At 37.8% G+C, this 20,210-nt stretch overlaps 1 protein-coding gene and 1 long non-coding RNA gene across 2 annotated transcripts; one reads left to right on the forward strand and one right to left on the reverse strand.

Annotated features, from left to right (window-relative positions):
- The first annotated feature begins 469 nt into the window (after positions 1–469).
- Positions 470–2,838, forward strand: LOC125906038 (uncharacterized). Its single transcript, XR_007451736.1, has 4 exons — positions 470–595; positions 1,445–1,499; positions 2,482–2,580; positions 2,747–2,838. It is a non-coding gene; the product is annotated as an uncharacterized LOC125906038 (long non-coding RNA).
- A 695-nt stretch (positions 2,839–3,533) lies between these two features.
- On the reverse strand, positions 3,534–17,698 carry pde6b (phosphodiesterase 6B, cGMP-specific, rod, beta). The gene is made up of 23 exons (XM_049604216.1): positions 17,543–17,698; positions 17,048–17,359; positions 14,536–14,688; positions 12,653–12,742; positions 12,420–12,560; positions 12,234–12,308; positions 12,066–12,130; positions 11,116–11,182; positions 10,960–11,007; positions 10,694–10,843; positions 9,683–9,826; positions 9,419–9,484; positions 9,069–9,218; positions 8,879–8,986; positions 8,625–8,734; positions 6,886–6,973; positions 6,660–6,760; positions 6,427–6,534; positions 6,283–6,346; positions 6,118–6,192; positions 5,733–5,816; positions 5,369–5,522; positions 3,534–5,064 (listed from the first exon to the last, which is right to left on the reverse strand). Exons 1-23 carry the CDS (start codon positions 17,696–17,698, stop codon positions 5,009–5,011), a joined length of 2,565 nt encoding a protein of 854 aa, XP_049460173.1. The 3' UTR covers positions 3,534–5,008.
- Positions 17,699–20,210: the final 2,512 nt, after the last annotated feature.

A 20,210-nucleotide genomic window follows, 5' to 3' on the forward strand; every position in this document is an offset into this window, starting at 1 on the left:
AATTAATTAAAATTAAATAACTGTGTCTCATATAAGAACTGATGAGATGTATTAGGAGATGAGATGCTGCCTAGTATGAACAGGGTTTTTGTTTGGACTAAGGCTATTTCTAGTTTGACTTTCTTGTTTAAGTCATTTGCATATTTCCCTTATCTGAGTAGCCAACTTGTTGTATAACCTGCCCATTTCCTCTAGAGCGACACTAAATTAGTTTTACCACTTCAAATAAATATGATAAATGTTCATGTTCGAGCCACTACGTATTCATTAAGCTAACTGTGCACTTGTTTGCTAATTGTTTGGACATTATTACCTTGTAAAGCTGGTGGGTCCACTGAAACTGTTACTGTTTGTTGCTTTGGTCCATTGTTTGTTGTTGTTGAAAAGGGCAATAAATATTGCATTTAGGGAAAATATATTTGTCTAACACGGTAAAAAACAACAACAACAACAACAACAACAACGATGTAGTTTTAACGGTTTTTTTTTTCTCTCATGTCAAGTTAAAAAAAAATTACGCACTTCCGCTCTGCCCCGGAAGTCACTTCATCGCTTCACCATGGTTCCCCCAGTCGCAGTGTCGCCGCTTATCAAGGTAACAAAACACACATTATTTGCCCTTAAGATTGTCATTGCTGTTAATTTGTCAATTAAAATTAAATAAATAAATAAATTAAAAACGCCAGCTGTCCCCTTTAGACGCGCAGCTATGGCGTCACTGTCAGTTGTTCTAGTAGCATGCTAGCTAATGTTTGCTAGCAGTGACATTGACAGACTGTACAGGTGAACATCAATCTGTAGGTTAAAATCTGGGGCGTCTTCCACATTAGTCTGATGCAAAATTCGTGGTTATCATAGCTACTTGTACAGCTACACTGTGTCATATCAATGAACAGCTAATATCGTCATCCACTTTGTCAGAAAGGTCAGAGATAAAGTGGACTCTGCTCTTATCACGGCTTTAACAGTTAACTGAGCATGTGTTGTGTACAGCTGTGTGCCGTTATATTGTTAAACGGTGGACACACCCTGGGTATTGTTGAGACAGACCCTCCCCAAAAAGAGAGGTTGTTATCTCTTAGCTAGTTGTGTTTAAAAGTGACAGTCACGTCAATGAGGTACTGCAGCAGAAACATATTCAGCACTGACAGGGTTGGAAATTGGCACCAGCCACCAGCCATGCTGGTAAAATACGCAAATGGATGCTAGATTTGCTTAACTCACCTGCCAAAAAACAATAGTAATCTATTGAATGGCTGGTAGATTTTGTAATCCATCAGCCACAGTGGCAGGTGGACAGAAAAGTTAATTTCCAAGCCTGGATACAGTGACAGAAGAATATCTTCATCAAAAACTTGCCTTGCTACATGTGTCAGCTCACACAGTTTGCTGACTAGTCATAGTTGTTTCATTTGGTAACACCTGTGAATCATTTTGATTTCAGACGGCCAGGTGGTCTGCCCTCCTGCTCGGCATGTTCTATGGCAAACAGAGGTTTGGTAAGTTCATGTCTGTGCATGCACCAGCAGAGGGTTTCTGCAAATGTCTAAACTTCAGTGGCTACAGTTCAACAAAAATAGGGAATAGTGGAGTTTCCTGAATTCTGTCAAATACTTAACTTATACTTAGATACTCAAAAGAGCTATTTTAAAAAATGTATTATTTAGGGGGCGATTGAAATTAAACCCTGAGGCTACTTCATGAAGCAAGTTCACCATGAACATAAAACAAAACCAGTGCTTGAAATACAGGGGATTTTGGGGCCCTTAATTAACACCAGTGACCCCCTGAAAAACTCAAAGACGGTGGATCTACAAATGAAGCCTATTACTTGGTATTTATTGATATTATAAAGTAAATTTCATGTTGAAAGGTAAGGAAATGCACTAAAAATGGCGACTCGCAACAAAATGGGCAGCTAGGCTATATGTGGCTGGCCCTTCTCTTGCTAGTATGGATATAAAGGTGCTGTATTTTAGTTGCACATCATAGATGAAGGCTCATTTATATATTTAACTAATCTTCTGCTAAACTGCTTCATGTTTTGAAAACCTATTTTAAGTTTTTAAAGACCAATAAACAAGAAAGTGCCATCCTGTGTGCAAAAGATAAACATTTAGTATTTTAACAGTTCTTTTGTCATTTGACAAACAAATAAAAATGAAAAATAAGAAAGTACTACTGGACTACACTTACTTTTAGTTCAGAGATGAGTTCAAGTTTTCACCTTTTAAATGTTTTTTAAAATTTACTGCAACATTTCCCAACAAAGAATGTTTAATAATGCAATAGATTTATATCTACTTTAAAAGAACAGCTGTTATGATCTACAATGTTAATAATACAACCGAAGTAAAGTGTACACATGATGCTTGACCCCTGTCATTAACATATTTTGCACACTGCTTAACGCTAAGTAAGTGTTTGGGATTTGTTTTGAAAAAATGATTGGTTTTCTTGCTGGGTGTTTTTCTTGTTCAGATTACCTAAAGCCCATTGCTGAGGAGGAGAGGAGGATTGAGGAAGCAGAGAAGAAGATCAGAGAGGAGCAGGAACGCATCTACCAACAACTTTCTGAGGGTAAGACAGGACTCACTCTTTGTTCCTGTATCTTTACCTGTCTGTCACACAAACATACAGTAATGTTTATTGTTGTTTATTCCAAAGAGGCATCACACGTTCCAATATTATGTCCACAAAATGTCTTAATGACATGTTTTCCCCTCTTGTTCTTTCCTCTCTGCAGCAAATTCTGACACCATTCTCAAATGAATGATCTCTGGACCTGTGTCGTTATGTTCGAAGCTCAATAAACAAACATTATTTTTCATGTAATAATCAGTGTTCTTGATTTTTTTTTATGTGTATAGAGGGGGGGGGGGGGGGGGGGTCTATCCTCACTAAAATATAAAACATCAAAACAGTTAGTTTCATTAATTAATTAGGTCGTCATTTTCAAGTCATTCTTCAGGTGTAGTTTGTCAGTTTTCTGGAATACAATGACAAAGACACACTATAGCATGTATCTAGTTCCTAGAGCACAGGTGTGTGTGTGTGTGTGTGTGTGTGTGTGTGTGTGTGTGTGTGTGTGTGTGTGTTGATGTGAGAGTGTGTAGCTGTCCTTCAGTAGGAGATGAGCCTGGGGAAAGAGCATGGTTGTAATCCTGGCCTAGTTTAGCAGCAATCCCAGGATTGGGGTCAGCCACCAGTAGTAGAAAGTGCAGTGTGGACAGAAGTGTTCCCTCAATACTGTGTGTTGTGTAATATTTATAACCTTCATTATGAAGTCCACCTTAAAGCGTTATGTAGTTCATGCTATTGCATTGTAGTTGAGATGGCCAGCTGACTGTAGATGAGGGTTTAGTATATTTTATGTTGCTAGTGTTTTCCACAAGTTAAACTAGTGATATGTCTTTAACAAGTGGTGATTATGTTCAGCAATGTAAGAGAGTGTCAGTTTCAATATCCCAGGCAATTAATCCACTCAGTTACCTCATAAAAATACATTTGCTTTATTGGGTCATTGTTGTATACATGGAGCACTTGAAGACGCAAGCATAGAGTGAATTAAGTCTACTTAAAAATGTTAATGGGCATGTCCACAGCATATTAAGGTACATTGTTTGCCTAAGATTACATGGTTATCTCTGATACACCTGCTCTTTATCTCCATATGTGGAATACTTGTAAATTAAATTAGTAAATGGAGGCAAGCATAATAAATAAAAAAGATATTCAGTAATTTAAGGGAATTAGAAATTACCCAATGACTCTTTTGCAAGTTACAAATCCCACTATTTAAAAAATAAGCATCTATAGTTTGACTAGAAAAATATTTTTACATATGTATTTACAGGGAGGAATGAAATATGTACACATCATTACAAGGAGGGTGCTGTGCTACTACTGACTCCCTCTCCTACTTGAGATGATTGCAGAAGATGAATATCCCATTAAGGATTAATAAGTGATATATTTGTTGCTCTTGGAGAGACATAGTTGCCCCTGTTATTGTATTATGCTAAGAATCACCATTATGTGACAATCATTCAGTCCATAGCAAAGTTAATCTTATCTGGAACCAGCTTATTTCCAGAGACGTTTCAACGTGCACTCATTTAATAAGACATTGTACTTTTATAAAATATAATAATCTACTATTACTACTCTCTTTGAAGTAAGTACTGTTTGAAGGCATCATCATTAAGCAACTACAGGCTTCTCTGTGGGCAGCAAAGCAAAGTTTTTGTCATCTACCTTTGGCTCTCTGCGATCAAGGTAAACAAACTCATTTGTGACTGGAAGATGTCAACATGAAATTAATCTGGAATATATGTACAGTAGTTCAGTTACAGTTCTATCTATCTGAGTTTACATTCTGGATCCTTAAACAAGTATTACATTAATGTACAATATACAGTATGTTTGAAAACAGAGCTCCAAACATGATATACAGTCTACAGTTATTTGGGCTTTGCAGCAAAGAATTAATTCAACAGTGTGTCTCATACGTATTACTACACATGGGCGTCACTTACTACACAGATATATGTACAAGTTTTATCCTCTCAACAATCACACACACATACATGCTGCATCTTAACAGCTAACATTAATCCTCAAAATATAAGAATATTGAATATTGATATGATACTGTATGAGGCTAAGTGAGAACCTGAGATTCAAAAATCACCTTAAAATTCAAAGTAGATGATGGCTGTCTGTTTCTGTTGTTTCTTTGTGATGTTTTTCAAGGAGGTGGTGATGTCCTGCCTTTTTGGCTCACCTGGTTAGTGTCTTTTAATGATGCTCATCATTCAGGTTTTTTCTTTCCTGATCAGAGACAGTTTTTCTGAAGAAATACTACAGCGCTGTGCATTCACTCATGTATCCGTCCTCTTGACTTTATTGCATTTTCTTTTGGCGGTGAGACAGACTGTGGTGCTCGGGTCATTCTCAAGTCATCTGTCATGAGCCGTCCCATCTAGTGCATGGCTTTTTGACCTTTTTAGCTCACTGAGCAGGTCTTTGAGCCGGAGCCTCCACCGGTGTTGTTTGTAGTAGCTGGGAAGATAGAGACACATCAAAGAATAGAGTCAATATATTTGTAGATCAGCAACATTGAGGGGTCAGCCATGAACAGCTGGAGCACTTTGGAGGTTAGGTGCCTTGCTCATGGGCACCTTGGCAGTGTCCAGGCGTTTCTTGGGATATTGGTTGGTACTCCACATAAAGTCACTATTTAAAAAAAGCCATCAGCTGATACATGGCATGCAACGGAACACACAAAACAGCAACTGGGCAAACAACATCGCAGCAGTTTTAATTCATTTCACAGTTGTGTGATTATTCCAAAGAATCACTGCACCTTTGTTGGCTGTGGCTGCTTCTTTAGCAGCCTTCTCCTCCTCCAGGGCTTTGAGTGTAGCCTCATACTCCTCTTTTTTTGCATTCCACTCCTTCCTGTTATTCAGGATGCCGTCCAGCATGGGTGTGATTTGTGGATGGAAGCGAGAAAACTCCTGAATGGAAAAGAGTCAAAGACAAAATACATTAAAAAAAGTTTGCAAATATGAAAACAGAGTTCAGGCTCGTGGTTTGTTCACAACTGCAGATAGCTTTTATTTTGTCAGACCTGTGGGGACCTGCCAAATAAATATAAATAATTTGCTTAACTAAAAAGGACCATGTACTGTGTATTTCATCTGTCAAGATGTGACATGAAACATTACCTTGTAGACAAACGTGCAGACAAAGTCAATGAAACCACACTGTAGCTTTGGAAGCTCTGCTGCCTTGTTCCTGTCCATCATGGGCTGGTGGGTTATAGACAAAATTTTGAGGCACTCAAAAACATATTGACATCCAGGAAATCAATAATAACAGCAACAAGGAATAGTTTGTTATTTTTAAACACCTGCCTGACATAAACTATGTTCCCCTGCTTTCTGAGAAGGTGACATTCCCTCTGGTGAGTTAAAGTTTAACACTGCTATGTTAAGGAGCTTAAAGAGACAGTTCACCCCCAAATCAAAAATACAAATTTTCCTCTGTAGGTTGGTCAAAGATGCACCAGTAAGCCAAATTTATGTCCACGCCAACAATTTGTAAACTCACAATAGGTTGTTGTTCCAGTACTGTCCTCTCCAGGTCACCCTGCTCCCAGAACTCTGCTGCTACAGACAAGGCAACCTGAAAGATACATACACAGTCATCTGTAGAGACGCAGATCACAAACACTACAGCGATACGGCACAGTTATGAAACTGTTATGCTTCTCACCTTGCTCTGTACCTCCCAAGGCTTTGTGATGGCTGACAAGTCACATGCGGTCATCATCATAGCCCTAACACAGAAAAGACTTCCAGTAGAGGATCACAGAAATGTAAAGGAATAAAGAGTTGCGTACATGTTTGTTGTACTCACATGACGATTTCTTTTCTGGTTGTTTCTAGGGACATGAAATCGACCCACTTCTTTTCATCCTCATATGTGTGTGACAGGTCCACAATCTTCTGGAACATGGTTCTTTTCCTGGCAAGGTAACAGGAGAGGAGCTATTTTACTATTTATCATTATGTGTTTTTAAAGTCTGGAGATAAGAGAATGAGCAGAATGAGAGAATAAAGTGGGGTGAGTAAAGATGAGATCGTGCTGACTTGAAATAAAGAGCCAGGTCAGTGGCAATGATGGCGATGTCCATGAGATGAATCACGTGGTCTACCTGTCGTCTGTTTAGGTTTACGTAGATGTTCAATGACTGCAGATGAGATGAGAGAGATGGGCATCAGTCATAGTTAGTGACTGCTGAAAATGCTTCTTTTTCACATCCTCAAGAGTTTAAGTTTGGTCAAGTTATTATCTTGTTCACTTCTTCTTTCTTACCTCGTCAGCCAAGAGGAACTTTCCAAATTCTAGATGGTGTCGTTCCAAGATGGATGAGCCATGCAGCTTTGCCAGAGGGTTGCCAGATCTGTCAGAATTAAACACCAGATTAACAACAGTCACCATCAGATTAAAGTATAATTGTTCAGTACATTAACTACAAACTGTCAAAACATAGTCTACCATAAAAAAACTTGAAACTTGCTTGAAATAAATAATTTATCACAGTGAACATTATTTCCAATTTTATTGTAATCAAAGCTGTTACTCGTGGATGGTAATGAAGCTGAATGACTTAAAATGCTCTAAAAACTTTGAAAATTAGGCTGACTAACACTCATGTAAAATGTATTTTTCCAAGCTATATGTGAGGACATGGATGCATCATTAGTATAGGCTATTTAGAATCAGCATGACATTTTAACTGCATTGTTACTATTGATGCAACTGATTATTTTCAATATAGATTAATTTGCCCATTATTTTCTCAATTAACAAATTAATCATTTTGACAATAAAATGTCAGAAAATAGTGAAACATAGTTCATGCAATTTCCCAGAGCCAAGTTGATGTCCTCAAATAATGTTTTATCTGACCAACAGTCCAAAAATCCAAAGTTTTTCAGTTTATTATCACATATGACAAAGAAAAGCATCAAATTCTCAGATTTAAGAATCATGTAATCAGCATATTTGGCTTTTTTGCTCAAAAAAAATCACTGAGAGGATTATTTGATTACCAAAATAGTTGCTAATTATTATTTTCTGCATGATGTTCACTGTGAAAGATATCTCACTGCCAGCACAATTTAAGTGTTTGTGAGTTGATTGTCATGCTGTACTAAAATGAATGGAAGCTAACAGTGCCCTGGAAGGTATGACAACCAAACTCAGATGTAAAAAGACACTTACAGTGTCAGCTTGAAAAAGACTAGGGATGTTCCTAAAGACTGAAAGACTTGGTTTAAACAGAAGTTAAAACTTAGACTGGTTGACTAATCTAAAAGTATGAAAACACTCAGAAAACGGCAAAAATTGAGCACAATTTAATCTAAAGGGTTAAAAAAAATGTTTCTTATAATAATAAATTGTGTATATTATAAGAAACATTTGAAATTGTCAATCACATTTTCCACTAACCAAACTTAAATGCTGCTGAAATGTGTGGCACTTTGCCAACAACAACTCACTAAATAATAGTTAACAAATAATCTTTATATAAAACAACATTCTTTAGGAGACGTGCCTGATTGCTACAAGAGCATTTTCATTGGGTGAATGTAATGGCATTGCAATTAGCCGTCCTGCAATTTAAAATAAAAATAGTCCTTACAATGTGTATTTATATGTAATTTAAATCTGTACATTAAAAACATATTAGTTACTTTATTGTAGTATTTCTGGTGCCGACTAGTGAGGGTCGCAACATTTTATTGCCTAGTTGACGAATCATGCACATCCCTAAAAAAGACCCGACGTGACTACGACTGCATTTCATTGTACAATCTTATATTGTATAATGACAATAAAGCTGGACCTTGAATCATACACATTCAGACAGACATGTACGCACCTACATCATACAATTATTCAGCATTATTCTGGCACACAGACACAGCAGTGTTGTTATTGTACCTCTCTGAATGGGGCTGATTTTATACCCGGGAATGTTTAGCAAAGTGTAGGTTGGATTTTTTTTTTTTCTACTAAGAAAGGAAAAAGTTCCCAGCAGCACTCACTTGACTTGGTACAAGTTGTTGGTCCCTCTGTGATCAATATCGTGCAGGAAGCCTGCAGTTATCATGGCCATAACCTCCAAGTCAGTGTAGTACCGTTTCAGCATTCCCGTCTGAGCACACAGAGACACACACAAACTGATCAAACTAATAAAGTACACAACATTTTGTAGAGAGTTTCTCTTTTTTAGGCTTTCAGGTATTAAGATCTAAATAAAAGTGCTCTTATTGTAAAATAGATTCGACAGTGTTAATACCGTTAAGAGTGTGAACATGGTCTGTCCCACATTGAAGCCATGACGCCAGTTGTGGTATGTGATCCTCCTGTAGCCTTTACTGACTGAGTACATGAACCGAACCAGCACCTGTAAGAAGAGAACTGTTTAATGACAAAGACTTGGTGCTTTGTAATAATGAATAATAATGCTGCGTGTGCTTCTAGGTCACCTCCTGAGGGATCTGGAACTTCCTGACCACTCCAACCTCATAGTACATCTGGATCCCGCACTTCACCAGCTCCATCTCTGTGCAGTTAAAATCCGAAAAGCGGAACTCGTAGATCTCAAACTTCTTAATAAGTGGAGGTAGCATTGGTTTCTAAGAGGAAACGAGAGCAATAGCAGTGTAAGATGAAATAAAGTACACAGCACAGTCATACCGCTGGTAGACACAGTTCTGCTCGAATATGAGATGAACAGACAAATTATTTTCTGGAACACAACAATATTTGAATTGCTCAAATCTCCCTCTTCTTTTAAAGATTCGGTGCTACCCATGGGTCATAGTTTCTTTGTTACCAGGATTTCTAGGAGATCCTCCTCTTCACAGTCTCTTGGTTCAAGGCCATAGACTTCTCTGGTGTTCTGAGAGCAAGCACAAGTACAGAGGTAAATACAGGAAGTCCTACTGAAAAGAAAGCGTGCAACATGGAGGCTGGACTATTACTGTTGCCTTGTTGAAATGTGCTAGTGCACACTGGAAATTTTGATAAATCTAAAACTTCTCTGAATATGCAATATTTATAATGAGTTAATAAGTGAAAAAAATGTTACAGTGCTGACCAGGATATTCTGAATCTCATCATCCCGACATTTGACATGGTAGAGCACCATGTCTTGAGCGATGTCTTTGCGGTTCTCCAGCTTGTTCATCTTGTCGTAAGTGTCCGTGTTCAAGACGGACCAGCCCAGGAACTGTGTCAAAGCCTGGTGAAACGGATCAGCATAATATGTACAGAGTGTATCAGGAGAGGATCATTCATTCATTCTCATTCTTAACCATCTCATACCAAGATATCTCAGTTTCTGATTTTAAAGGTCCAGTGTGTAGGATTAGAGGGATATATTGGCAGAAAATGAATATAATATGTATATTTTCTTTAGTGTATAATGACCTGAAAATAAAAATTGTTGAGCTGTTTATATCTACATAGGGAGCAGGTCCTCATCTAGAGTCTGCCATATTGCACTGCTATGTTTCTGCAGTAGCCCAGAGTGGACAAACCAAACACTGGCTCATGATAGGGCTGTTCTTTATTTTGCATTGGCAACCATAGTCCTAAACCCCTCCACAATAAGCCAAATAGCATAGTTAAAAAAACACAGATTTTTACCGTGAAACTGATTTAATAAGTGTTTTGACCAGTTTAAATTACCAGGTCTGTTTGTTTTGGAGAGGAATGGACCTCTGTGGATAATTCAGCTCCTGATAAAAACCTCCTGAATGTCTGGATCTTAAATTATCAGAGAAAAAAGGTGCGCACACATTAGCAGGTGCTGGGCTAGTGGTAAGTCTGAGCTGAAAAGTGTCAGAGAAACACTGATTTGTAATGTGAAACTTCTTTAACCAGTGTTTTACCCATTTTAATCACCTGGTCTGTTTATTTTTGGAAAGAAGAGACATCTGTGGATATTTTGGCACCTGGTAAAAACATATTTGGCACATAGGAGAAGTTTTAGCTGGTTGCATTCTGTAATCCTCACCACTAGATGCATCCTGCACACTGCTCATTTAAACACAAAGACATCCAAAAAAAGCATTTCATTGAGTGACACAGCTCAGTGTTTATATACCTCCATGAGCTGCTCATCCTGATCATCAAAAGGCTTTCCATCCTTTCTGTTGTAAAAAGTGGCCACGCCCACTATCTCTTCTTTTTTGTTGACGATTGGCAGCGAGAGAACATTTTTTATGGTCCAACCACTGCTGTCGAGCGGCTCAGTCTGCAACATTGGAGACATAAGCAAAAACACGTCATAGGCCTAGTGTATGAACGTCTCTGACTTATTTTTGGAAAGTCGTCTCTCTGACCTTTTAGCTGAGTGTAGCCATCTCTTACCTGAAACTGGAACATCTCGTCAGCAGCTGCATTCATAATGTTACAGATCTAGGAGGCAGAAAAAAACAGATTGCTCGAGGTGGAGGATGAGCATTTATATTCCTTTGGTTTCTAGTGATTCAAGGGATTGTGGTAACGTATTGAGAAGAAACTCACAAAGCCGCTCTCGGCTACATAAGTAGGCAGGCCGCTAACCAGGGCCCAATGATCTGCAGGCGGAGTGCTGTGTGTGAAACGGGCAAGTAGATAGAAGTTAGCAGATGCGAGCACAGATGTGTTCAACCTGAACCTGATGCTTTTAAAATAAATACCATTTACAATTCATTAGCGTGGTTCATATATCAAGTTTGCTTCAATCCCTGTTCCCGATAATGTTGCTAGCCCTGTCAATGACTTTAAAGCTGGAGTGTGGAACTTTTGTCTCCCCTCCTGACAGTGAGAATAATAACACAAACAATGTCAACACATGCTTATAACGTATGCCTGCAAGTGGGCTTGCTACATCAGCCTTGTTTCAGCATATGGTTTTAATCCTTCTTCTAAATGCAGAGTTTCTGGAGCATCCACTCAAGAAACCTTTCTTGGATGCTTTTAGAATTTTCCATCATAGCTTTTACCATACTCCTCGATGCTACGCCATCATTATTGTTTCTTCCCTCTTCCTGTTCCATTTATCTCTGGCTGTTTGACATAAAACACACCACTTTTGGTGTGACAGTGCGGAAAAGTCGCCACATATACCAGAAACAATAACTCTGGTGTACTGCCAAATAGTGAGAACTTCTCTGACTATAATAGGCTTAATCAGCATTGTGTGATCATGATCGCCAAGGGCTTAAATATGTGCAAAGACACTTTTTGTTTTACTTAAAAAAGTTTGCGTCCAGGCTTCCTTAAATTTTGAGTTGACTGACTTTGAGAAGAAGCTGTAAGGTAAAACAATAAGTTTCTTTTCACAGTGTAGCAGATGTTCATTTATATGTAAAGGTCCCACACTCCAGATTTAAATAACTTGGGCTGATTTATTAGAATTTTGTTGTCATATTAACCGCATTTTTAATGAATATTTGGACTAAAGCAAACAGTCAAAAAAAAGATTTACTTACGGTATTACTTTAATGTCTTCTTTTCCATGTAGAATATAATCAATCACTTTGTAGAAAATGATCTCCTGAAGGACAAAATAAAACACAAAGATTAGTAAAAAAACAACTATCTACTGCCAAGCAAAGTGATGAGAATAATGTCAGATAAATGAAATTTGAAAACAGTACCCTGCCATCAGGAGTGACGGGGCCAGAGTACGGTGCCTGCTCTCCCATCAACACCGGCCAAATATCAAAGAACTCCTGAAGGAAGACAGACACAAAAATGCAAAGAAAAAGTCAGCGCTTCATGGTAACGACTGCATGGACACAAAACACAGAATATTATATTAAAGACACAGAAAGACACGGTACCTTCTCCTTCGTCATGTCTAGTAAACCAACAGAGTAACGGTCACAGTTGAGGTAGGCTCGGACTGTGTACAAGGCCTTGTGAAACTGTCGCTCAATGTCTGTCAGCTCTTCAAACACCTTGTTGGCCGACCACAGCAGCAGCTAGGAAACACAACGCACATACAGCAGTCATGTGAAGCATTCAGTCCAGTGTGCATGTAGTAATTCTGTATTTGCACGTTAACATCCCTCACCTGTCCTTTACGCGTCTCACAGCTGTGGAGGTAACTCAGGTGGTAGATCTTCAAGTTCAAAGTGGCAATCTTTAGATACTTTAAAAAAAGCTAAACAGACAAGAGGAAGGAAAGCAATATGAAAACACGAAATGACACATAACAAACAAAAGAAACATTATCACACTACGCAAGATGTGTTGATGTGGTGTGGACATAGGATACAGCATAATAAGATGACTAGGGTTGTTTTTTTTGACACAAACCCAAAACGTCCCATCAGTTTTAATAACTCAAGCTTTTGCTCATTGCAGCAAATAATGCAAAAGTAAATTAATCTGTGTTGATTAAATATTCTCTTTGCTTTAAAAGAATTACTATTAAGCATCATGACAATACTGAGGCTCGTGAAATATGTTGACATTAACTGCTGTTCTTTGACAAATATTCCCACAAACCAGGAAACTTTCTCATCTCTACGTGAAACAATTTTGTAGATTCTCCTTCTCTACTCTACATTTTCTTTTCTCTTCCTTTGGATTCTTCCATTATCTGTTCATATTAGACTCTTTTCGTGGCTAAGCATCTAAAAGAAAGCAAAAGTGTCATTAAATGAATTAAACAAAGTGCGTTTTTCATGTTTAATAAAAGGCCATCATAACAGAGATGTGGGAATCTTCTTAATGGGTTCATTTAAAAGTCAGAGACCAATAAAGACAAAAGACAATTAAAACTACAATGTAAAAATGCACCAAAATCTGAGTCTGAGTGTAACACAGTGTAACAAATTGCTTAATAATAGGATATATCTGGATTTCTGCTGCTGTCATTCAGATAATATATGGTACTGAACTTTTATTTGGCTAATGATGTCTTACCCATTTTATAGTTTCATTTTGTTGCTCACTTTATAACATTTAATGTAGCATATTAAGCATTAGTTAATGATTAATAACTGGCTTGTAAACTGTCTTTAAACATTATTTAGACGACTATTATAAAGTTGCAACTGATGATCATAGTACCCTCTTAAATACTGTAACAATTCAGCTTTATAATAGCCACCAAAATAATGTTTACAGTCAGTTTACAAACCAATTATTAAGGGTTTGCAAAGTGTTACAAATTTGTGATCTGTCTACGTTGTTTTTATTGTTTTTGTTTTTTACAAACAATTTCTGAAAGGTTTAAAAATCAAAAATCAAACTCTGTAATCATAAAAAAATATTTAATATGGTATATAAAGCGTTAGAATGTATACAATATTCAGTATGCAAATATTCAATTCACCATTTATTAATAGTGGTTATTATAAAGTGCTGACTTTATTTACAGACGGGGTCATCATTCACAAAAATCAAAATAATTTAAAGGTCAGTGTTATATATTATCTGCATGACAGCAGCAGAAATCAAGATATTCCCTATAATATATATCTATAGCATATACTTGTTTGTTATCTTGAAAGTTTAATTAAGTATCAGTCTATCATTTATGTTGGTTATTATGATGTGTAGCCATCAAGTCATTAATCGGCTGTAGATTGGAGTGTTGCATGGGCTTGACCACCTCAAGCTTATTTCCATTTTGAAGCTTAGTTTACTCCTAATTGGGATTAATGACCTGACATATACCGAACACACACTGGTGCCACGTGTAAGGACTTTAATGATCTACCTGTCGGCTCAAAGGGAATTCCCTCCAAACTGTAGTGATACACTGATGGCAGTTATCATCACAATATGATATACTATAAAGGACTTTCTTTTGCTTTGAGTCAAAAGCAGACACAGATTCTATACAACTGTTAACGCTGAATAAACTCTTATTGTATTCCGATGTCAGATCTGTGTTTCAGCCGCGTGTGCTTTGTGCTGCGGTGCGTGTGTGGCTGTGGGACTCACATCTTCATCTTCAGCAGTGAAATGTGGTCCTGTGGTCTTGTTCAGAGCCATGATCACAGCCACCATGTCTTTGCCGTTGAGGATGGGTGTAGCCAGAATGTTTCGGGTCTGGTACTCTGTGAGTTCATCGACGAATGAGCTGAAGTACTGATTCTTAAAGACAGAAAATACAGGTTTTGAGCACATATAAAGTACACTTGCAGGACTTACATTAATTGCTTACATTACTATTATTATGCACAGTTTTAGAGAAGAAATGTTGTCCAAAATTACATTAATTGCTCATATAATATGCAGTAATGTTCTCTAACCTGATATAATAGATGTAATTTTCATTTAATATATTGTAGGGTGTAGAGTCATGAGTAGAGGTATTAGAGGTTCATTGTGTTTCTAATCTATGGTGAGATAATTGACATTAATTACCTTGAAATTAGTGCTTTTATGAAGTAGAATGAAAGACTTTTGTCCTTTTGTATAACATCATGTGGTAGGTAGGTAGTTCCAGACCTCTATAATACCATGACCATTATTGTAACAGTAACCAGGATGACAAATCACTTGACAATAATGCCTTTGGGGAAGAATCTAAAATCAGTAAATTTAACTTGGCGAGTAACAATGACCGGGCATATTTAGTGCATATTTAATTAGAAGATGGCTCATTTGTACATTTAAACATAACATTTCAGAAAACTTAAAGTACAAACTTGACATACAAATGTAATAAAATGTAATATCTCCCCTTTACTATAGGCAAGTATGTATGGAAGCTGTGCCAAGTAAACTTGTTTTGATCTGTTTTAGATTCCTGCTGACTGCTGACTAAATGCCAGAGGCGTCTAATCCACAGCTAGAGCAGAGGCTGATGGGATCTGGAAATAAATGGATTATGTCTGACAAGGGGATTTACACTCTCACTTGGTCAAGTATAGATACATGTCACTAACTCTTCCTTCGCTCGTCTACAACTGTGAGCATAATGTAATTAATGGAAATGTACAGGTTCAATGAGGTCATGCTATTAACTACTGTCAAAACTTAACATCTGATAGAGTTACAGTTTGATATGCACCAAAATATTGGCTAGTTTTTACTTGATAAACAGAGGAGGAGGAGCTCAGTGTGCACAAACTATGTTTTAAATCTTGGCTGCTCAATACAGTGCTTTTACAGAGGTGAGCTATGAGGTAATGGTTGGATGATACACTCCACAGTTTGCATTACAATGAGCCTTTACTTAACAGTCAAAAGTCTTTTTTAGCCACTACCAATGAAATATCACTTGAAGTGGGGCTGGGTAATATGGAAAAAATAAAATATTACGATATTTTTTATCAAATACTTCAATATTGATATTGCGACAATACTGTAGGGTTAACTGTTGATGCTTTTACAAAATATTTATACAGTGACAATGACATTTTTGATAAATAATTATCAGTAATGTGAATATAATGACTAAGTGGGTAAAGGCAAATAATAGTTCAGAAAATTACATCATTCCACTGTAATACAGCCTTTAACACCCAGGAAAGACAACACTTATTTTATGATATGAAGATATCCAAAAACCAAGACGATATCTGTTCATCACAATATCGATATCTATCTTTCTGTTGCCCAGCCCTAATTTGTAGGTTGCGCCTTAGTAATTCCTTAATTCTATACATTTAAAACCATGTGCTATACGATACTAACAATTCAGTAATGATGGACGCCATAGCCTTATTGCCTTTTTCAAATGTGAACAATCAGCACCTGTCCATCTACAACAAGCTATTTTTAGGTTTGATCTATATCTGTTTCACTGGGATTACTTTTGGGGACAAGAGTATTGTCCAGTGTATTCTTTCAGCAGCATGCTAGTCATCTTGGATTTTGATCGTCTATTGAACATCATCATGTTGGTGCGGTAAACATAGATGAATTCAATTTTGCCCAATTTTCAAAACTGTCTGATAAAACTATATATATATATTTTTGGGGAAATATACCACAGTATGAATATGGCAAAGTCTTGCCACAGCTTATTTTCACTAAGGACTGGGAAAAAACTCCCTGACAATGGCCTTAATGGTGCGCTTTGTGCTGTATGTTGATATTTTTATATAAAAACTGTGCTATGTGCAGTTTTATCTTGTGTGCACATCACATTTTCAACAGTACAGCTTCTTAAAGGGGCAGTTTGGGTGAGTCACATTGTATTAAGGAGTTAATTACATCACCCTTACTCTTATGAGCTACAACGGCGTTCTCGTAGCAAGCGTTCTCGTAGCTTGCTTGCTACGAGATCAAGATTTAATTGTAAAGGAAATCAACTTTCTTTAAATCATTAGTTAAAGCCACTGTGTGGGATTTAAAAACTGAATGATGTGGCGACATCTGGTGGTAATATCAGGAACAACAGCAGTGCAGATATGCTTAACATCTGCATTTCTACAGATAGGCCGTCATTATTCTAATCTTAGGATTACTGATCATTGGTGCATTTTTTCCACTCCCCTCTTACCTCTGTGACATCTTTCACATTAACAGTCTTCTTGGTCAGGGCCACATGGCCGACTATTCCCATGTCCAGCGGATAGACGATCTCAGAGTCTGGTGGCACCACACAGTCCTCCAGCTCTGCATCTGTGCTGACGTTGAAGAGCCTTGTGGCGAGCTCTCCGATGCCGTTCCGCTGCCGGTACATGAACAAGCTGCACCGGTCTGCGTGAATGAGCGCGGCGATTCTCTTCAGGATCTTGAACACCACCTTCTCTACGTTGATGTTCTCCTGCATGTCTTTGATTAGGTCATACATGATTCTGCTTTCTTCGACCTTGAAACAGAGCAAAACAATAGCCCCTTTTTAGAATTTGGTTCAGTAGAGAAGATTTAGAATAAGTACAGAATTTTGCCATAAGTTATATGGCTAGGCTAATCACTTACGAGAAAGTTTGGTCAACAGTCTCTTCATGCTCTTTTTCCCATAATAAACAATTACTGAAATGATTAAATTTACCTGAGAGAGCTCCTGGAACTGGCTGAAGTCAATCTGTTTCTCTGAGAGTCCTGACACCTTTGATATGGAGGCAGGGCTCAACTTCTTGGAAAAGTACTCTTTAGCAAATGCAGGGTTGTCCTGGAGGAACTTTTCCACATCCTTTTGCGCAGCCATGCTTCCTTCTTCCTCCTTTTCTCCCAAATGCCCCTGTCTTCTCCCTCTTCAGCTCAGTGACGGAGCTCCTGCTCGGTCCAACGCTGCCCCGAACGAGCTACTTCCAAAGATATAAAAGAATAAGCAAAACAAAGCACAGCCACCAGTTTATCCAGTTAATTCCCTGCAGAAAGAAAATGTGACACAGGTCTTACACGCAAAAGGGGAAAACAAAAGTGGACACATTCAAATGCAGGTAAAAAATAATCCCCCCCTGTTAGCGGGATGAGCGGACTGAGTGAGGGAGAGCCCTGAGGAGAAGGCAGAGGGCTGAATCCATACAATCCTTCTGTCATCAGCAGATAGTGCTGAAGGTTAGCAGGGATCTGCCTATGCTAAACTTGTCAGCTGATCATCTAGTAACGGATATGCGAGCCAAATTATCCAGCAGCCAGTGTGCTGCAGTACATGCAGTGCCTCTGTAATCAGTAATATTAACAGCAGAATGAAATAAGGCTGGAAATAAATAGAATAAATCTACATAATCTTGGCTTGGTTACTTCTATCTTATACCCTAAAAGCAGACAAGAAAATATTCAAAATAAATTGATTAAACTTGTGAAATAAATGCTAAGAATAGCAGAAATCTTAAGCAGGTTTTGTGTAGCCTTAAAGAGAGACTGATCAACATGTAGTAGTTCCTGTATTTCCGGTAAATTTCATATTCAAAGGTAAAAATACAGATATGTATGAAAAAACAAACATTACACGTTCATGAATATTTTTAGTTTACCATAAGTATCTTCCAGTTTTTCAGTTTGCTATGTGTCATCATGTACAGTATACTGTGTCTGTCTATCCCTCTCACAAATGCAGGTCTACCTGTACAAGCTCTTTAAGTCCTTATTAAACAAGGCCTCCTCTGGCATAAAGCCCTATTTAGTTAGGACACTAGCTGATTATCCCAGCACCCCAACTCTCCGTCTTTCTCCGCATGCAATCTTAAATGCAGTCACCCCGCAGTGCCTTTCTTAGTTTCCACAGCAGTGACTGTCATTATCATATTTAAGAGACAGGTAGTCGGTGATAACCTGAAAAGAATGAGGGCGTAAAGCCAGCTAAATGCTAGACACCAGTTTAACTTTCATGAAGTAGTACTATCACAAACAAGCATACACAGACACAAAGTGGGAACAGAGAGATGTTTAGTGCTTCCGTAAGAAAGTTAATGATTTCATTCAGAGCAGGGAGGACCTGTCTATAATAAGGTTACATAAACACCTTAAACAAAAGGTCAGATAGATAATCTGCTTCCACTATAATATATTGCAGCAGGTCCAGGGTGTGCGTGTGCAACACAGAATGAGTGATGGAGGGAGGGCAGAGTGGTTTAGGTTGGTCAGTTTGATAAGAGTGTGTTATTTGATGTGTACCTGATGTGTCTTTAGTGTAAAACCCACTAAAACTGAACACTGGGCCAACTTGGGCGTTAATAATGTTTTGTGCAGCAGCAGTAGCTACTCCACTGGGGTTCCAGGTTTAAAAACAGCAAGCTAAAGAGAAAACAGTTGTTAATGTATTTTAGTGTATCTTAATGGAAGGGCCTTAATCTAAATTTAACAGATTATTCTATTAATATAAAATATGTACTACAGTAAAACTTCAGTTAAAAGCCTAGTCCCAATTAAACACCCAGTCCCTTATACTAGCCCAATGTGGCTACACATTTTGACAAATAAAGGCCTGTCTTAATTAGAAGTTCTTTGGATGTGTAAAACCAGATTATAATATAAATGTTTAAACTTTTGTCAATATGGACATGCTACATATCGTTAGCTCTGTTCATTTCATTTTACTGAAACCATGAGCACCAGAGAAGACTGTAATCTTATCTTACTATATAATGGTGAAAACTCTGTGTGTCTGTTCCACGTTTTTCTCCTCCCTGACTTGGTCAATCCATGTGAAATTTGGCACAGTGGTAGAGGGTCATGGGGGAATTCGAATGAAGCAATATTACATCAATTAGCCAAAGGGCGGCGCTATAGCAACCAACTGAAACTGCAAACTTTGAATGGGCATATCTCATGCCCCGTATATCGTAGAGACATGAAACTTTGCACAGAGATGCCTCTCCTCATGAGGAACAAATCTGCCTCAAGAACCCATAACTTCCGGTTATATAGGTTTTCCGCCATTTTGAATTTTTTTTGGTATAATATGTAGTTTTTCCACATAAAAATGTCTAACAACGACTAAACCAATATTATATATTTTGTTTAGTTGTGTACTTTGATTATCAGAAATGTTTCCAGCAATTTTTCAAACCCAGATAAATATGAAATATTAATAAAAGTTACGGACCGTGTCATTAGGTCGCAATGGCGATGTAACTCCAGTTACCATAGCCATTAAATGAAGGAGAAGAAGAAGAAGAAGAAGAAGAAGAAGAAGAAGAAGAAGCGGACCGGATGAGACGTCAGAGAATGAATGTTACTGTTGCTAGGCTAAGCTAACTCGTCATGGATCATGA

Source organism: Epinephelus fuscoguttatus, linkage group LG18 (assembly GCF_011397635.1).
Source record: "Epinephelus fuscoguttatus linkage group LG18, E.fuscoguttatus.final_Chr_v1".
Taxonomy (NCBI): Eukaryota; Metazoa; Chordata; class Actinopteri; order Perciformes; family Serranidae; genus Epinephelus; species Epinephelus fuscoguttatus.

What these genes read in the sequence shown, in the direction of transcription:
- pde6b (XM_049604216.1), bottom strand. Translation starts at nt 17,698, where the DNA reads ATGGCTGCGCAAAAGGATGTGGAAAAGTTCCTCCAGGACAACCCTGCA. An exon ending in GAAGACATTAAAGTAATACC is followed by an intron (nt 11,183 to 12,065) that starts GTAAGTAAATCT and finishes TTTCACACACAG; the next exon opens with CACTCCGCCTGCAGATCATT. An exon ending in TACTGGAACAACAACCTATT is followed by an intron (nt 5,817 to 6,117) that starts GTGAGTTTACAA and finishes ATAACCCACCAG; the next exon opens with CCCATGATGGACAGGAACAA.